The sequence below is a fragment of the Vitis riparia genome, chromosome 4 (genome assembly GCF_004353265.1).
Source record: "Vitis riparia cultivar Riparia Gloire de Montpellier isolate 1030 chromosome 4, EGFV_Vit.rip_1.0, whole genome shotgun sequence".
In the NCBI taxonomy this organism is placed as follows: Eukaryota; Viridiplantae; Streptophyta; class Magnoliopsida; order Vitales; family Vitaceae; genus Vitis; species Vitis riparia.
The window spans coordinates 20,321,494-20,335,138 of record NC_048434.1 but is presented as its reverse complement, the minus strand read 5'-3'; the positions used below and the strand labels follow the sequence as shown (position 1 = coordinate 20,335,138).

Here is a 13,645-nt window from a genome sequence, read left to right as displayed (position 1 = left end):
AACCTATTGTTTATGAATTTTATTTTATATTTACTATTTTATTATAAAAATAGAAGTCCACTTATTTGTTGGGTTGGACAATGACCCTTTCATTCATTCTATCTCAACAAATCCATTATAGTCTTATGCATCTAATATTGAAATCTATAATATTTCTTATTTGACATTATGTATTGTTAACTATTTTGATATCAAAGCTTTCAACATTATACACACACATATGTTGGTGTTGTGCCAACTTGATATAGGTCTATCTAGCTTTATAGGAGTCAGACGGACTTCTTCACTACACAAAATGATGTCCAGACAGGTGGTCCGGGTACGCTCCTTCGAAACTTAAGTCAAAATCTAGCAAAAGTGAATTCAATGCGTTTGAATGGTTATATGTGTGCGTACCTTTTTCAAGCTTCTCGATGGGTTTTTATAGAACATATGACGCCCTCGTCACAATGTTGATTGTGCATTTATGCATGTCTTGCTACGATGATAGCTATCGTGGCGGATACTATGCCTTAATAAGGTAGTCAATGACGTCATCTCAGTGCGAATTGGGCAATCATACTAAATAAAAGTTGTTGATTGCTGTCATTTATTGGTTGTCATGAAAGAATTTCATACCATGTTTTTGAATGTGCATTTACGTTTGTCAATATAGTTGATTGCATGTAATGACGGATTAACATCGATTTTTGGGTGTAAATGTTGTTTAGATTATTGCTCAGACATTGAGTGTGATTAATCATCTATTCAATGTCTGGAATTTTCGGTTGGGTTGGTTTGTTTGTTTGGAAGATCCAATCGGCTTGGTTTGTCAATTCTGTTTGGTATTGGAAAAGAAGGAAATCTATTTTTCCTCTTAAGCCAGACAAAACTTATCTTGGTTCAAATAAATTGATCATAGACAGATTATCTATTTACCTTTGACAACCAAAGGGTCTTAAGCTTAGGAAGGACACATGGAGGGAAGCTTCCCACAACACATATACCATTATGTGTGAATATAATTATTTTATTTTGATAAATGGAAAGAAATTTGTAGTTTCCTACATTGTTAGTCTTCCCATGGAAAACTCTTGATGCCAATAAATTGGTTCATCTATCAATCTTTTGGCATATATTTTCCATATTAATAAGTCTAAATTAATTTGAGTATAATTAGACATGGGCATGGGTTATAGAAAATGCTAACATTACTAAACTTTCATATTATGAAATTTAGAAGAGGCTTGCTTATAGGCTCATTTGTTGACTATAAATTAGGTATCGATACCATCCACTAAAATCATTCGATTTTGTTCAAAAAAGTGTTTTATTTCCCATTTTACTGAACATATCTTAAAACCTTTCAAAGGGTTTAAAGAAACTACAGCACCTCTTGAACAATTTTTAGAAACTTTTATGATTAAATATAATTTATAAGAATTATGGTGTAAGTATAGGTTATGGTTAGGGATGGTAACATGGTGGGTATTTTAAGAACCCAGTCTAACTTATTCAACCCACGGATTTGATATATATATGTTTGAATATTTTATTTTATTTTATTTTTAATCAAGATGGGTTCGGGTATTATCAGACGGTATATGAAATAAAATTTTAATAAATACCATTGGCTCAGAACAGGCTCAAATTTCCTAAACATAGGCCCACAAAAAGTGGCAATGCCTTCAAAATATTTTCTCAACTTTGATTTGCTCAGAGTAGGAATCCAAGAAAGAGTTTTCCACCGACGTTTCTTTCGTTCTTTAATCTCTCAACTTCACCTGTATTCTAAGATCATTTCTACACATGTTGTTTCTTTCTTCCTTTAAACCCACCGAATTCCCCCCTTCTAAGCCCATATAAAGGCTCTCCGATGAGGCCCAATTCAGCCTCTAACTCCTCGTTTTGTTACCCAAATCAACACTAGTTCGGGTAGTCTTGGCATATAGCCTGAAGTCCAAACGTGAAAACAATTCAAAATCTAGACTAAGCCCAGGGCTGCCCAATCAAAGGTTTGGGTCAGGCCCGAAATCACTCCATCATGGGGTATAATACGACGCCGTTTAAAAGTACAGTCACCATATAAAAAGTCTACCCTAATCGCCTCTTCAGCCCTGTATCATAAACCCAGCTTCGCCGCCACTTGAGCTTCAGTTCCCGATCGGAGCAAGCCATGGGGCGAGTGATACGAGCACAGAGGAAAGGTGCGGGATCGGTTTTCAAGTCCCATACCCACCACCGCAAAGGTCCAGCCCGTTTCCGAAGCCTAGACTTCGGGGAGAGAAATGGGTATCTAAAGGGCGTGGTCACCGAAATCATCCACGACCCGGGTCGAGGCGCCCCACTCGCCCGAGTCACCTTCCGCCACCCTTTCCGATACAAACACCAGAAGGAGCTGTTCGTGGCGGCTGAGGGCATGTACACGGGCCAGTTCGTTTACTGCGGCAAGAAAGCCACCCTCATTGTCGGTAACGTTCTGCCCCTGCGCTCTATTCCCGAAGGTGCCGTGGTCTGTAACGTTGAACATCACGTTGGTGATCGAGGTGTCTTCGCCAGGGCATCCGGCGATTATGCTATTGTTGTCAGCCACAACCCTGATAATGGCACCAGCAGGTATCTGATTGTTAATTAGATTTTTTGTTCTAATCTTTTCTTTTCAATTTGTTAAGTTTTTCATTGCTGAATTCTTCCTTCTTATATGTGTAATGGTTCTAGATTTGGTTACATACAGGTAGATCACTGATTCTATAATTCAATTTCTACTAGTAAATGTTTAGGTTATGTTTGCCTCCTAGAAACTTTGAGAGAAAATGTAAGGGAAGGAAATATGTAGGAAAAGTAGAAGGAAAGGAAAAAAATGGAAATTAGATTTAAGATCAATGGATTATTTTTACACTTATTTTAACTCTTCAATATAAAGTTTAAATAATTTGAAAATACATACGCTTCTAATTAATTTTAAATATGTTTGATGACAACCCAGTGTGAGAAAATCATTTTCATTAATATTTTTTTCTTTCCTTGGAACCAAACATAACTGTGTCCTAACTGGTGTTGTTTGTTTATAATTTGAGATTTGATATGTGGTTGGCAAGAAATTTGGGGGAGAATAAGGATTTAAATCTTAAATTTTCTCTGTCTTCTCAAAGAACCGCCTGATTCTAATGAACTTCTCTGTTGTTTCATCATCTTTACTAGTTCTTACGGAACCGTAACATGACATTTTTAAACCTTCTTTTATTGGCCCTCACATGTTCTTTATTGTAATTCTGCTTGGAAGGTTCATTTGCTTGGGAAGAAAATGGCAACAATGAAAATTTTCTTTTCCTTTTTCTTTTTGTTTCCTAAATAGATGATACTAATTGAATTTATCCCCATGGTTTCTTTTATGATAGGATCAAGCTCCCATCTGGGGCTAAGAAGATTGTTCCAAGTGGATGCAGAGCAATGATTGGGCAGGTTGCAGGTGGAGGGAGGACTGAGAAGCCCATGCTCAAGGCTGGTAATGCTTACCACAAATATAGAGTAAAGAGGAACTGCTGGCCAAAGGTACGTGGTGTGGCAATGAACCCAGTGGAGCATCCCCATGGAGGAGGAAACCACCAGCACATTGGGCATGCAAGTACAGTCAGGCGCGATGCCCCTCCTGGCCAAAAGGTGGGTCTTATTGCTGCAAGAAGAACTGGTCGTCTCCGAGGGCAAGCTGCTGCCACTGCTTCCAAAGCCGACAAGGCATAGTGAGTTATATCTTGTTTGAATACTGTTTTTTTGGGGACTTCTACCTTTTATTTTTATCAATTTTCACCAAAGACAACTAGTAGTGCTTTATATTGGACATTTTGCTCAGATTTGAAGCTTTTGATAGGCATGCTACTCTATGTGGTTAATCGTTTACTGTGGAGAGATTTGTTTTCTTTTATATGAATGAATCAGTCCAAACACAAAGAACTTAATTTTGTGTAGAGGAACCTTAACTTGGGCTTATGAGCAAATATGCTCATTCCTCCAAAAGATGAACTACAGCCTGAACTGAAATAGGACCAAGGTGGTGCTGTTTTGGTACTTTATGGTTGGGCTGATGCATGTCCTCTAGCAGTGGAACATGTTGGTATGGATTGTTATTAAGCAAATCATCTTTATTATACTTGTTTACTTTGGAAAACTTGCCACCAATCCCACCCTAATGACACAAGCAGTGATGTGGGCAGCAATTGCAGTTGTGATGTCTGGTGGTGTAAGGTCGGGATCACCCTTGAAGAGGTGGTAGGAATAGGATTACTGCACAATGCCTTGGATCAAAATGATGTGAATCCTCTGAGGAGGTGTTTAGCACTTGACCCGTAGATTGGGATAAATAAAATCAAACTCCCCTGCAAATGAACATTCCCTAAGTGTGCAATTTGGGCTGGTTGGCTGGATCTAACCTCAACCCAACAATGTTTGAGCAGGTCGGGGTAATCATTTTCAATATTCAGGTTGAGTTTGGGTTAAACTTTTTCAATTTGAGCTCAATTTGATTTGAGCTTGGATCAAGGTTCATACAACCCCGTTCTAACCTGTACCATTTTTATAAGATTTATAAATTTATTATCCTAAATCATCATTTCTTTTTAGATTTTCAAGAGAGAATATTAAACTATATTATATCATATAATTTTTTTTAGAAAGATATATAAATTCATTTTTACTTTTTTCTTGCCATCATAAAATTTTATCATATTTATTATTTAATTTTTCATATAAATATATTACAAAAAATATTATGAATGGATTTTGAATTGTGCAATCCTGTTATAATTCAAACTCAATTTGGACCCTGGAGCATTTGGACCTCATCATGTTGAGATGAACTTGTCGATGGCTAAGCTCTGGTCAAGGTCCGACACAGCCCTAAATGGAGCCAGGTAAATCCTTGGTGCTGTGAGATCTTCCTCGTCGGATGCCATCCTTCATGTGCCCTTAGAGAGAGGGCATTTTTGATAGCTCAGTCGTGCTAAAGGGTGATTTGAGCACCCTCTTTAAGAATTGAAGAGGCAAAGGTAAAAAAATTAAAAAGAACTTAAAATAAGAGTAAGGATAAGATCACTTCTTGGCATCACGATTTCAACTCACTATGTCATTAAAAGCCAAAATTTATTTTAACAATTTCTAAAGATTTAATTAAAAATATTTATTCACATATAAAATTAATTTTTTAAGATGGTTCGAGTCTTTCAAAAGATAACTACTACATGTAAAATTCTTATATGAAATCAGTTCTCTTAAATTAAATGTAAAAATTAGATATCCATAATTTTAATTTTTTAATAGTAATTAAATTTTTTCTTAATATTTATTTTTGAAATTTTAAAATAATAAGGTAAATTACAGACTTGTCCATACTCTGTTTGTAAGCTGCGGATTCAGGCCTTGGGCCCATTGGCCATAACTTGGATAAATTGAAATGGATCCGACTCGCAGCCTGGCTTCGAACAATTGAAAATTGGGCAGTGGACACTGCTGCTGAAAATTCTCGGGAAATTTTGAAAAAGAAAGGGGAATAAATAAAAACTCTTCCTCGGCAGCTTTGGCCTTTGGGGGCAAGGCAAATGAAATGACGTTTTCGGGGAGGCATGTGTCTCTTACTTACTTGAGAATCATATGCTCTGTTGTTTTAATCATTTTAACGGCCGAGAGAGCTGTGAGTATAAGATTTCCCGATCGGATCTCGGAAAGCGTGAAGGCTTCGTCCAATCAGCCTCTGAAAACGGCGGTTTTCGCTCTCGGAAGCTTTTGGAGATCCGAGGCCGTGTTCGGATGCTTGGATGGAGTTGTACGGACCACCGCTGGTTACGCCGGTGGATCCAAGGCCAACCCCGAGTACAGAAGCTGGGGCGATCATGCCGAGTCAGTTCAGGTTTAGTTCTCCTCCTTTTATTCTCTGGTTCATTATTTTGAATTTGTCTTTCTCTTAATCTGGAACCCGGTTTTGTTGCTGCGAAAATGTAGGAAAAAGACAAGGTGAAGAAAGAAAATGTTGTCTTATTTTGGATTTCCAAAATTGTGAAAAAAATTGACCTCTTTTAAGTGAAAAGAGTTGTTTGAGGCTCCGGGGATCTCAGCAACTGATCGGAAAAGCAGATAAATTTTTCGAACAAGATGGAAATATTCCATCACAAATGCTCCATAGGATCTCCTAAAAGAAAACCTAGCATTGAGCCGAATCAGCGGGTTCATGAGTCATAACTAGGCCATAGTGGTGATGCATTATCCAGAAATTTGCCAATTCCGTTGGTAGGCCGTAGTGTTGTTATATTCCTTGTTAATCATCTGCTTGCAACCTTCCATGAGCTGATTATTTATATTTCTATTGTTATTCTAGTTGAATCTTGCTTGCTGATAGACTATTAAAGTTTGCAATTTCTTTCCCGATATGTGCATACCCAGTTAGGAATCTAAATCCTCAGCCATGGAAGTTTTTCATATTTTTTTTCTTCTAAATAAGTGAAGAGATGTAGAGTTTTTCCTTTTCAAATTGGTTTAGCAAAAGAAAGCCTTTGTCTTTGAGTCTCTAATTATTTGGGTTCATTTTATGGTGTAACAGTTCTTGTTATTTGAACCAGGAGGTTGCCAAAGCCATTCTTTCATAAGGTTCAGTAATTGGAAGGTGAATAAATCTGGTTTCAGGATAGATGTAGTTTCACTCTAGTTTAGCCAGTGTCCTATCTGAACCTTCAAAAGAAGTTGCTTGCCCATAAAAATTGTTAGTTCTGGCGACAGGATTATATGTCAAAGGTCCAAGAGGATGATCTTTTTATAGAAAATTTCCATTTTACTGGATCTTTGAGAGCTTCCTTTCTTTTTCCATGATGGGGAGAATGCTATCAAAGTTTGATTACTACCATATGTACCTGGGCCAGGGAAGCAATCTGCATAAGCTCATTCCAAAATCTGATATGATTCAGTTAGTGCTTTTTACCAAAAGAGAGAAATGTGCAAATTTTGAGCAGTACATGAGATTTTGGTGTTGTATTTGAATTCTTCTCATACCATATTTAGGCCTTAGTAAGCAAATATATGGAAAGAGTAGGAATGACAATAAACCCCATTTCAATAATCTTTTCACCCCGATCTTCTTCTCTTTTGTTTTTTTCCAGTGGGACTAAAATACATGGGTAATATGTGTCAAATAATTGGCCCTAATAGAAAGAGCAGGCCTTCCCTTTTCCCCTGTCATTTGCTGATATAATCTTCACATTTCTCATCCTTTTGGCTTCCTTTTTCTTGCTTTTTTTGCATTATTATCATGGCTTTTATGGCAATAACATAACAAGGAATGGAAGAACAAGTAATTTCAGCTGGGACTTTATCCTTGTTTAGGTTCAATGTAATATGCCCTATATTTATTTTCCTCTTTCCAAGTAGGTCAAATGCAAAGGGGACTTTATCCTTGTTTAGGTTCAATGTAATATGCCCTATATTTATTTTCCTCTTTCCAAGTAGGTCAAATGCAAAGGAACGGAAAAACACCTTGGCTCCATTACTTTTATATGTACGAAGGTAGTGTGGTCTAAGTGATTTGATTCATCCATTGTAGCTTGATTAACAGTGTTTTGAGATGTGGCATTGATGGCTCAACAAAGAGATAGTCACCTGGTTGATTAACTATGTTTTGAGATGTAGAGTTGGTGGTACAAGAAATAGATAATCAACTAGCAAGCTAGTTGCATCATCAATGGCCCCTTTAAGGTCTAGTGTTCTTTTACATGCATAAATATGGATTGCCAAAATGCTGCAGTATTTCTAGTTCTTTAGTGACAATTTTTTTTAAACAACCAATTCATCAATGAAGAGTGGTTGGGCTTAGTGCTATCATTAGTCTACCCAAGTGTGGTTCTTTCTCATGGCCAATTTCTGGGGAGCCTTAAGTTGTTTGTCCTGTTTGGCTATATACTTGGCCCAGAATTGTAATGCACTAGGGACCATCTGTTTGGTGCAAATTACATGAGGATTTCCAGAGGCTAATGTGCTTGTGGCTCAACAATTGTCTGGTGTGTAATTTCTTTTATTTTTTATTTTTTTATGTTTTATTTATATTCAGTGTGATGAAATGGTGAAGCCTTAGTCTTGATGATTATGGGATGTGTGTGTGTGTTTTAAGGATTTTATTCTCATTGGTTGTGATTGCAACACATCAAGTTCAGGCTATGCCATATCCCTTGCTGGCTCTAGTTGCCATTGGTTATCATCATAACCCTAGGAAGATTATTTCACTAATTTGCCACTGATCATCATTCTTATAGCAAATTTCACTTGTCACTTTTAGAAGATTCCCTATGCTACCTGTTGCCAGCTCCAAGTGCTTATCATGGATTAAAATATTGGGAATTTTGGTGAAATTTCAGTTGAAAATAGGGAGAGATATTAGGTCTAACTGAGTTTTGGTGATTTTTCCGATAAATTGCTGATTTTTCGACAATTTTCTCTATAAAATCTCCCCCAAGTCAGCACAGGGAAAGGGGTCCCTTTTTTTTTGTTTTAAAAAGGAAAGGGGCCACCTGGGTTTGAACCCAGGTTCTCCAGCATGCAAAACCATGGTTATTGCCCTTAGCGCAACTTGTTTTGAATCTGATTTAACTGATTATAAAACCATTATGATAATCTTCTTAAGAAAATGAGATTTTTAGTCTCTCTCTTTCTCTCTCTCTCTCTCTCTCTCTCTCTCTCTCTCTCTATATATATATATATATATATATATATCATCATTTCTTTTCATATGTTAGGAGGTGAGTGTTTCCCTTTCTGTTTTGTACATCTTGAGTCGCTATTTTAATGTCTCTTCGTAATACAATACTTTTTTTACTTATAAAAAAAAAGCATTTCTTTTATATCCTTAAATATATCCAAACTAGATAGGTCATCATTTAGCATTAAATGCATTTTCAAATTCTGTATATTATTATCAAATATTATAAATTTTGTTATATATATTTATATATATATATATATATATTTTATAACCGAGGAACCTTCTATGGCCAAACCCTTAAAACTCTCCATGGGGAATCAAACCTCGGGGTGCTGACCATCCCGCAACAACCTGTGTCAGGTAAATTCAAGGTATCATCAGTAGTAGGATTCGAACCCAAGACCATGTGCCACTTATTGGGACTGCACTTCCTAGTCGAACCCTAACCAACTCGGCTACCCTGGTGGGTTATATATATAATTTTTTCAATAAAACAACTTTAATATGTGTATCATTGCTTGTTTTTATCATATCTTGGATTTAAAAAAAAAATATTTTTATGAATTTTGATTAATTTCCATCCCATTAATATTTTTTGTTTGAATTTCCATCCAATATTTTTATAAAATCCAACCACCAATATTTCTGCAATTTCTGATATTTTAATCCTTGGTGCTTATTGTTAGGTCTAAGAAAAGAATTAAATCTTAGAACATCACTTGTGTGGCTTACTGGGACAATCCCTGGATTATGATAATTATTTTCAGGCTAATTGGGGGAATTACTGAATTCTGATGTTTATTTTCAGCATTGCAGTATTATTGGACATGGCTGTGTAGAAACATTTTGGAACAGAATTGAGTTAGTTATGTATAGCAATATACTGACTTATGGATTATTTGTTCCTTCAATTATTTGGAAAATCTATAGAGCTGATTACTTTTATTTTTAACTTGCATGGGTTAAAGGTGAGAATGATTGTGCACCAAAATTGAGATGGAAATCCTTTTGCTTAATGAACGAGAGCATGCCTATTAGCCTGTTACTTATATATTTAAACTTGCATGACTCAAAGTTGGAAAGGGTATTGCACAAAGATTGAAATGGAAACCCATTTGCTTAGCAACAGAATTTGATTCTCAGGGACTCCTGGGATTGTAATTTTAGTGAGCAAAATGCTCTGTATTGATAACAATTTGAGTTGTTTTGATAATAGAAGTAAAGGGTAGACAAATTCTTGATGTTGTGCTAAAGGCAAATGAGGCCATAGACTCTTATGTTGAAGAGCAATGCTTGTGGATTCTTGTGTAAGTTAAATGTTGAAAAGTTGTATGACCATGTCAATTTGAACTTCTTGATCTTAGCTCTTAAAAAGATGAGTTTTGGCGGAAAATGGGTTCGATGGATTAAATGGTACATATCTTCTGCAAGGTTTTCGGTGATTGTTAATGATACCCTTCTAGTGTCTTTGACAGGTACAGGGGCTTGAAGCAAGGGGACCCTATGTCTCCCTATTTATTTGTTGTTGCAATGAAGACCCTTAGCTATCTTCTCAAGGGAGCTAGTGAGGTTGGATGCCTTACATGAGTTACTGTCTCACTTGTTTACACATGACACTCTTGTTTTTCATGAGGCTTCTCAAGATCAAGTAGTCCATTTAAGTTAGTTGCTCATGTGGTTTGAAGCTTTATTGGAGTTGAAAATTAACTTGGATGAGAGTGAGCTAGTTCCTATTGGTTGGGTGGAACATGCTGAGGAGCTGGTCTTGGAGTTAGGATGCAAAGAAGGCAAGCTTCCATCTACTTACTTGGGTCTTCCTTTGGGTTCTCCTTTTAGATCAATGATGGTTTGGGATGAGGTGGAAGAGAGGTTTCGTAAAAGGCTATCAATGTGAAAAAGCTAGTATATCTCTAAAAGGGTAGGCTTAAATTGATCAAGAGCACTCTATCTAGCCTTCACATATTCCTTTTGTCTTTGTTCAATTCCAAGGCAAGTCAGATTGAGGTTGGAGAAAAATCATTGGGATTTCTGAGGTGGGATGTTGAAGAAAAAGATGCATTTTGTGAAATGGCCGACAATGTGCATGGAGAAGACTAAGGGGGTGGGGGTGGGGGTGGGATGACGAGCATTAGATGTCTTTCTTTGTTGAATAAGGTGTTTCTGTGCAAATGGAATGATGGTATGCAATTGAAAGAGGACCGTTTTGGAATTAGGTCATTAGTAGAAAATATGGGGAGGAAGAGGAGGATGATGGTTGAGTGAAGCAAGGAGGCTGAAGTTTTGGAAGGATGAATGGTGCGGGGATAGATGGGTATGGGGTTGGGCTATGAAAATCTATCAAGGAGGCTGAAGTTTTGGAAGGATAAATGATGCGGGGATGAACCATTGTGTGTTTCCTTCAATTCTCTATTTTGCCTTAGCCATTTCAAATTTTTGCTTATGAATGAAACATTTTCTAGCACTGCAAAAGAATAAATTGTAATTAGATTTATATGGACTTGGCACGCAAATTTTTTCTGCTTGTGACTATGCTTTGTTCGAGAAATTCATTTTATCTAATGAATTAAACATTTTGTCTTGCACTACTGAAGAATAAATTGTAAGTTCTTTATTGTATGATACTAGGCCAATTGCTTGTGAGGCTCACTGTACAGGGTGATCTGAATTACCCTCTAATTCACTTGAGCATTTCACTGCCACTAATCTGAAATACCTCCTAATCAATGCCAGCCTTTTTCTGATCCTGATGACCTTAAACCTTGCTGATATAATTGTTTGAACTCTTAGCTATAAGGCAACAGGTATTTGATTATCCACAGCCAGTTTTATATATTAGGGCCTGGAAGTAGAAGATGGATTGTGTTTTACTCTGGCTCAAAAATAAGGATTTTCTCTTCTTTTTGTTTTCATAGAACTTCTTTCTGTTACTTATATCCAGAAAGATCTGTCTTTGTCATTTACGCCTTGTCAATTTTATGGGAACTTGTTTAATGTGAATTTCTGAATGTTATGTAGATTGAATACAATCCCAGGCTGATTACTTTCAGGCAACTTTTAGAGGTTTTCTGGTCTAGTCATGATTCTAGGCAGGTATTTGGGCAAGGCCCTGATGTGGGTAACCAATATAGGTAACTCTCATGACCTGGAGCAACATCTTCTAGTTCATTTTAAAAGTCATACTTACCCAATGAACCGATCTATGTCTATAGGTCTATTATCTTTACTAATGGGACTGAAGAGTTGAGACTGGCTGCTGTCAGCAAAGAAAGAGAACAAACTGTGTCAAAGAGCAGTATTGTGACTACTCAAATTCAACAACTTGGAAAATTTTGCCCAGCAGAGCCTGAACATCAGGTTTGGTAGCTTGATCACAGTTTTCTTTATGCACTTGTAGTTGATTTTGTTACTGTGGAACTCTTCTATTCTTCAACTTGATTTAAAAAAAAACTACTATTGATGTAGAGCTTATAGTTTATGTATAACTCAATTCTTTGCGAGTTTGTCTTAGAAGTCAGATTTGAAAGCAAAATTCATATTGATTTAAAGCTTGTATCCTATGTTGTATTAGGGTTGGGCTGTTAAAAAGCAAGCTTTTAAGTTGGATGATCACAACTGAGGTTCTGGAACTGTCTTGTTTGTTGACAACTAAAACATTTAAAAAAGAAAAACAACAAAAACAAAAACAAAAAACAGAAACTGAAAAGAAATGACTTCCTCAGATGTTTAAACAGAGCAGACAACATACCATGAAATCCTATTTTTTGAACTAATACTTTCATTTGCTCTTTCTGTTTCTGGAACAGTGAATCAGAAAAGCATATATGTATATATAAAATATTTTAGTTTACTTTTATACTTTCCAAATGCATCCCTATTCTTTTTCCAAGAAGCAGTGTAGTGTAGAACCTCCACAGTAATTCTTCAATATTCCACACTGCCAAACACTTACGCTGATGATTCCTACTTTCATATTTTAGGAAATGGAAAACACATTCCAGTATACTGCCAATTTAGGAAAATTCCTTTTCAAGGCAAAAGATTTGTTTCTAACCTTATTGCATCACTGACAAACTTTTCGTGTTTCAAAATCTGCAGAAATTTGAGCTCAAAAGAAATCCTTTCCTCCTTCAGCTGATGGGGAACTTGCCTGAAGAAGAGCTAGAGAAATCAACTCTGGCAGCAAAATTGAACGGTTTTGCAGCAGAGCTTTGCCCACCGAAGGTTCAGCAGCAAATTAATGCAAGGATTGAGGAGATCATTAGAAAAGGTTGGCCCATTTTGAGAGAAGTGTAGTTGACATGAGGACATAAATTCAGATAAACAGGGCACAGCAGACTGCACTTGCAGTAGCCTATCACCAATACGAGTCACCATGAGCTGAAAGCTGTGCAAGAGGCGCAAGTGAATGGAAATCCATTGATTCAATCCACCATTGTTGTATGCCAGCCCCTGCTGTAGGTAGTGGCTCTTTGGCCTCTCTGTAGCTTGTATTAGTGTGCAGACCCCAAATCTTTTGCATATTTATTTGTAAGAAATCCCTGTTCTTGTGAACTCCATACAACGTTATTATCTCATTTTCCTTTAACATTTGGATGCAGTTGAAATTGAATTTTAACGGACTCAGATACCAATTTTATCCTTGGAACTGCAGATGATTGTCATCTGGGTTTGTGTTGAGATTTTACCAAGTGTAAGAAATTTTGGTTTTTTGAAGAAACGCAATTCTAAGCTTGATAACTTTGAAGTCAAAACACGTGTAGATGTTTGACCAAACAGCTAGGCTCGATGTCTTAATACAGGCGTGACTTTTTTTCCTTTTTTTGTCTTCCTTGAACCCTCACCAACCAGCCCTTCATCATTTGATTCAGAGTGAAATTTTTTATAAAGCAGTTATACTTATGAACGGTTAGAACCAGTCAGCTTTCTTTCTTTGAT

The 13,645-nt window shown here is 36.6% G+C and overlaps 2 protein-coding genes across 3 annotated transcripts; both read left to right on the top strand.

Moving 5' to 3' along the window:
• The first annotated feature begins 2,094 nt into the window (after positions 1 to 2,094).
• LOC117913458 (60S ribosomal protein L8) lies at positions 2,095 to 3,907 on the top strand. The gene is made up of 2 exons (XM_034828441.1): positions 2,095 to 2,595; positions 3,378 to 3,907. Exons 1-2 carry the CDS (start codon positions 2,156 to 2,158, stop codon positions 3,718 to 3,720), a joined length of 783 nt encoding a protein of 260 aa, XP_034684332.1. The 5' UTR covers positions 2,095 to 2,155; the 3' UTR covers positions 3,721 to 3,907.
• A 1,500-nt stretch (positions 3,908 to 5,407) lies between these two features.
• On the top strand, positions 5,408 to 13,360 carry LOC117913506 (peptide methionine sulfoxide reductase A5). Of its 2 annotated transcripts, XM_034828499.1 has the most exons (5): positions 5,690 to 5,878; positions 10,174 to 10,279; positions 11,726 to 11,838; positions 11,920 to 12,064; positions 12,806 to 13,360. In XM_034828499.1, the coding sequence occupies exons 1-5, from the start codon at positions 5,787 to 5,789 to the stop codon at positions 13,001 to 13,003; spliced, it is 654 nt and encodes a 217-aa protein (XP_034684390.1). In that variant the 5' UTR covers positions 5,690 to 5,786; the 3' UTR covers positions 13,004 to 13,360. The 2 variants fall into 2 exon arrangements, with proteins under 2 accessions (XP_034684389.1, XP_034684390.1); XM_034828498.1 differs by lacking the exon at positions 10,174 to 10,279 and having other exon boundaries at positions 5,408 to 5,878.
• Positions 13,361 to 13,645: the final 285 nt, after the last annotated feature.

Bases quoted from the DNA above. Each gene is read 5' to 3' on its own strand.
- LOC117913506 (XM_034828498.1), top strand. From the start codon at position 5,576: ATGACGTTTTCGGGGAGGCATGTGTCTCTTACTTACTTGAGAATCATA. The intron at 5,879-11,725 runs GTTTAGTTCTCC...AATGTTATGTAG, and splicing joins ATCATGCCGAGTCAGTTCAG to ATTGAATACAATCCCAGGCT. The intron at 12,065-12,805 runs GTTTGGTAGCTT...CAAAATCTGCAG, and splicing joins CAGCAGAGCCTGAACATCAG to AAATTTGAGCTCAAAAGAAA.
- LOC117913458 (XM_034828441.1), top strand. From the start codon at position 2,156: ATGGGGCGAGTGATACGAGCACAGAGGAAAGGTGCGGGATCGGTTTTC. The intron at 2,596-3,377 runs GTATCTGATTGT...CTTTTATGATAG, and splicing joins CCTGATAATGGCACCAGCAG to GATCAAGCTCCCATCTGGGG.